Below are 4,905 nucleotides of genomic sequence, written 5' to 3' on the forward strand. Positions count from 1 at the left end.
ATTTGGTTTCCAGGAGCTCAAGGTACATAAACACAATTGAGAAGAGAGAAAGAATGAAGTATGTGGAATTAAAGAAAAAACAACAACATAATATACATCTAGAAAAATTAAATGAGTAGGAAAAAAAAAGAATATACATTTAGATGGTAAGTAGAAGGCCTATGTACAGATGTACATATTAAAGGAATAGTTCACTTAAAAATGAAAATTCTGTCATCATTTACTCACTCTCAAGTTGTTTCAGACCAGTATGAATTTCTTTCTTCTGCTCAACACATAAGAAGATATTTTGAAGAATTTCAGTAATAGAGAGTTGATGAACCCCATTGACCTCCATAGGAAAAAAAATACTATATATGCCAAGATTAATCTGGCTCAAATTGTGAAAGAATGGTTGGTAGGGAGCATGAAGAACTATTTGCACAGATGAATTGACTCCTCTGAGTCCAGACCTTAAATTCATTGAAAGTCTTTGGGATGTGCTAGAGCGACTTCTTGACCAAATTCTTCTTGATACAAGATCTTGACCAAAAATGTATGTACCTCTTGATGGAAATACATGTTGTGATGTTATTTTCATTAAGAGGTGCTCCAATTTTTAGTATAAATATAAATATGTGTATTTGAGTTATTGGTGTAAGCGTCTGTCTGTCTATGTTGAACTGTAAAGTGTAAGTGACAGCCTACTTTCCCAGGGGCGCTGTGGGACAGTCAGACACACTGTGTGGGTTTTATAATAACAGCCATGGGACGTGGGGTCCGTGATGTCACCACATTGTAACGCACATCCTCGCTCGAGCCACAGAACTGTTCAGACGGCGGCGACTGAAGACTTCACGCGCGAGTTTGATTCTCAAAGCAACATTTCGTTTCTTCAGTTTGAAAAGCTTGTTTTTTTTCGTACTGAAATTCACTTTTTGTTCTAGAAACGGACAATAGTTCACACATCATGGAAATCCAAACTATCTTGTTTTTAATTCTAAATGCGCACACATGCACTGCCATCTTTAACGGTAAGTTCAATAAGTTCAAGAAAATGAGCTTATGATTTTCAAAAGCGACGACTTTTTGTATATTTTTGCCGGTGTGTATATAGGCTATACTTTATAACTTTTCGGTTAATTAAAAAAGAGTGATACTAGATGAAAACAGAATACTATTTATATCTGAAATAACGGTTTAAAAACACCCCGAATGGCCAGTCCATTATGGGGCTATTTTTAGATATTAAAATAAATAAATAAATTAAGCTGTGAAAGCAAAGTGCCAGCATTACTCCAGGCTCTTAAGAAAACTTTAAGGGGGAAAAAATAAGAGAAAGTGGTCAAGCTGTATTTTTTACAAAGACTATATCTTAGACCAGCTAAAAGCATCTATAAATGTTCCAAAACACCAGTATCAACCAACAGGATTTTTTAATATATATATATATATAACTTGTCATTTAAATTTATACTCAAACTTAATCCTTCCAGACGTATCGCCCAATAGAGAGGCTGTTCACAGAATTCCTAGGAGGCGTCCTGTGTTTCTATTGGCTGGGAGTCATTTCAGCCTTTATCGAGATCTCAGATGTGGCCGTTTTCCTGTATTTGTCTAGTAGTGTTATATAATTTTTTTTTTCTTTTGTATGTTTGATTACAGTCAGTGCTGAATACAGTTTAGCTGATACTGCAGTAACTGTTAATCCAGTTTATCCACCGGATCATGAGAAACCCAGAGGTATAGTATCAAGAGATCCTCTAAATAATGTCTATACTTTTGACCTAAGAGCAGCCGGACAATACCAGTCTTAAGAAATAACTGTTTGCCCTTACAACTCTGAATCGGCATAAATAAAGTATTAGTATATTATTATTTCTATACTAACTGCTTTTTACATTGGACAGAATTTTTTGTTTTTCAAAGAAAGTTCATAAGTTTGTATTGAACTTTAATTAATATTTCCACAATAGGCTGAAGAAGGCTGCTCTTAGAGTAGAGAGATCTATAAAGAAAATGGCTGTTTGCATTTAGCTAGGACTAACTTATCAAATTATACAAATGATAATTTATTTGTCTAGCAGCGAGAGTTATAACTGATGGTTCTGTGTTTGGTTTCAGCCCCATCTGGACGCAGTTTTGCTGTTCGTGTCTATATAGCCCAAACCGATGAACCGATTGACTATATGGATGAGACATTACCCAACTCTTCCTCGACTTCAAATAAAACCTGTGAAGGTACAAAATCCTCATAGACAGACTGCCAACAACACTTTTACAATGAAGGAAATGGCCTTGTGTTTGTTTTGACTCTGATTCTTTAGTTTAACATTTTCATTAAAACCTCTTAGTCATTTTTAGTTGTCTACTGATGTTATAAGAGATGTCACTGATGATGTTGTTTTCGGTTACAGAGTACGTTTTTTTAAGTTTTGCTGGACACGGCCGCCCAGAGGTGTCTCGGTCTAACTATAAAGGTGTACATCCATGTAACGGCACTGCAATTTTTGGCATCTCAGACGAGGCTGTTCTCTTCCTCAAAGGCTTGATGGTCACACGCGTCATGCCCTCGTTCTACATCTTCATCATCCTCATTAGTTTGCCCCTGAACGCTTTGGCCTTGGTGACGTTCACCTGTAGGATTCGAGTGAAGAAACCAGCTGTGATCTACATGTCTAACCTGGCGTGTGTGGACCTGCTCTTCACCCTGCTGCTGCCTCTGAAGATCCACTACCAGCTGAACGCTTCAGATTGGGTGTTCGGTGAGGTGGCGTGTCGTGTGCTCAGTGCTGCTTACTACTGCTACATGTACTGCTCCATACTGCTGATGATGTGCATGAGTGTGGACAGACTGCTGGCTGTGGCGCTTCCCATCGCCTCTCTAACCTGGAGGAGTGCAAGGAAAGCCACGTGTGTATGTGTGCTGGTCTGGCTGCTGGCGCTCGCTGGTACGGTGCCACTTCTCTCAATGACACAAACGGTAGAGATTAGGGATGTGGGCGTCACTTGCCACGATGTGCTTTTCCATGACGACCCTACAGATCAGCTATACATGTACCTGTTCTCCATCCTCTCCTGCCTATACTACTTTGTGCCACTCATTGTCACCTTAGTGAGCTACTTTATCATAATATATGTGCTCAGTGGCAAGTCTAATCGATTAGCAAAACCATCATCACTCTCAGAAAAACGAAGGAGAGCTGTGATTATGGCTATTACTGTGCTGATGGAGTATGTGTTGTGTTTCGCTCCAACCAATGGCATCCTGTTGTACCACTGTGTTCTTTTAGCTACTGGAGGAAACAGTGGGGAGGGAGATTCATCATATGCTGCTTACCTGTTGGCTGTGTGTTTTGGGAGTGCAAGTGTTTTCCTGGACCCTCTTCTGTTCTACTACGGCTCGTCTCAGTCCAGACAGAAGATCAGATCTGTGTTTTGGTGGAGAAGAGCAAAAACTAAACTATCAAACACAAACACTCAGACAGGATCCTCTTTCGTGAGTTATAAGTATAGTCAGGCTAGTGTTAGTGTAAATACTTGAATTATTCAGAAAATTGTTTTAACTTTTTGTTTCAACATCTGTATACCTTTTATACTTTTTTATACTGTTGCTCATTGTGCCACTGACAGAAAATTGAATCTGAAACAGTCTCTTTCTGGCCACAAATCCTGATTCATGATAAAGCAGGATCCATTTCCCTTCCGGTGTTAAAAATCCAGGGCTGCTTTTGACAAATTGACAAAGTGTGTTTAAGAAGCATGGTGATAGTGAAAGCATTTTTATACATTGCCATATTAAGATCACATCTCTTGAGAATGTGATTAGATCATTTCAGGCTGCAAAATTAGAAAACAAGCTTCCACAATTCACCCCAAAATAAAACTCACCCTCAAGTTGTTCTAAACTTCATTCTAAAATGAATTTCTTTGCTCTGTTGAACACAAAAGAACATATTTTAAAGAATGGGGTCAATGGGGACCAGCAACCGTTTGGTTACAGACATTCTTCAAAATATCTCTTTTTTGTGTTCAACAGAACAAAGAAACTCATACAAGTTTAGAACAACTTGAGGGTGCGTAAATGATGATAATCTTCATTTTTGGATGAACTACCCCTATAAGTCTAAAACAGGACAGAACATTGAATAGCAGCACTTTCAACAAATAGGTTATATTTGAAACATTTATTTGATACTTTTACATCTATTTGATTGCATGCAAGAAAATGAATATACTTGTACATTTGAAATTAATATATAATAAAACAGATCATATTTTATGTTCATCTTTTAATATTTTGTCAACATTTTCTGAAAGTTAAGCACCTACTTCACCTAAATCAAAAAAGTTTCATACACACACACTTACAATATAGGGGCTAGTTGTCAAACAAGCTTATTTAATTTTTTTAAATATTATTTTCTCAAATTTTTTATTCTGTTCTCAAAACTGTCAAGTTAATGAACTATTGCGTGAAATATTATTTGGAGTAAAAGGTGTAAAAACTTGCACTATGGTCTCCCCTATGTCATATTGTATTACTGAAGCACCTATTGTAATGTACTTTTCTCAGTTCCTTCATTTTTTCTGTTGCATTTTATTTATCTCTTGTACAGATAAGCATAACTTCCCTATTCCATAGAGATAACTATTCTCTGATCTGAATGTTATTTTACCGTGCTAATAAACTACTGTATTTCAAACATTTTTAAATATGTATATAATTGTGTTGACACTGTCCCTCTGTTTCTTAATGAAACTAATGTCATCCATGAAATCATTCTTTCTTAAATCAAAATATTTGCCTAACGAGTAAAAATATGTGTATCACTCTTCAACTAATAGGATTAAAAATGGTAATAAGGGTTACCGGTCATAATATATAGATGCATATGATATCAGATATGGTACTGCATGTGTAAT

General features: G+C 36.7%; 1 protein-coding gene across 1 annotated transcript; it reads left to right on the forward strand.

The window, feature by feature from the left end:
- Positions 1 to 745: 745 nt before the first annotated feature.
- On the forward strand, positions 746 to 4,695 carry LOC311097844 (proteinase-activated receptor 1-like). The gene is made up of 4 exons (XM_084137792.1): positions 746 to 1,013; positions 1,645 to 1,722; positions 2,104 to 2,220; positions 2,397 to 4,695. Exons 1-4 carry the CDS (start codon positions 950 to 952, stop codon positions 3,521 to 3,523), a joined length of 1,386 nt encoding a protein of 461 aa, XP_083993918.1. The 5' UTR covers positions 746 to 949; the 3' UTR covers positions 3,524 to 4,695.
- Positions 4,696 to 4,905: the final 210 nt, after the last annotated feature.

The sequence above is a fragment of the Abramis brama genome (assembly GCF_963993115.1).
Source record: "Abramis brama genome assembly, chromosome: 15".
Lineage (NCBI taxonomy): Eukaryota > Metazoa > Chordata > Actinopteri > Cypriniformes > Leuciscidae > Abramis > Abramis brama.

Bases quoted from the DNA above. Each gene is read 5' to 3' on its own strand.
- LOC311097844 (XM_084137792.1), top strand. From the start codon at position 950: ATGGAAATCCAAACTATCTTGTTTTTAATTCTAAATGCGCACACATGC. The intron at 1,014-1,644 runs GTAAGTTCAATA...GTTTGATTACAG, and splicing joins ATGCACTGCCATCTTTAACG to TCAGTGCTGAATACAGTTTA. The intron at 1,723-2,103 runs GTATAGTATCAA...GTTTGGTTTCAG, and splicing joins GGATCATGAGAAACCCAGAG to CCCCATCTGGACGCAGTTTT.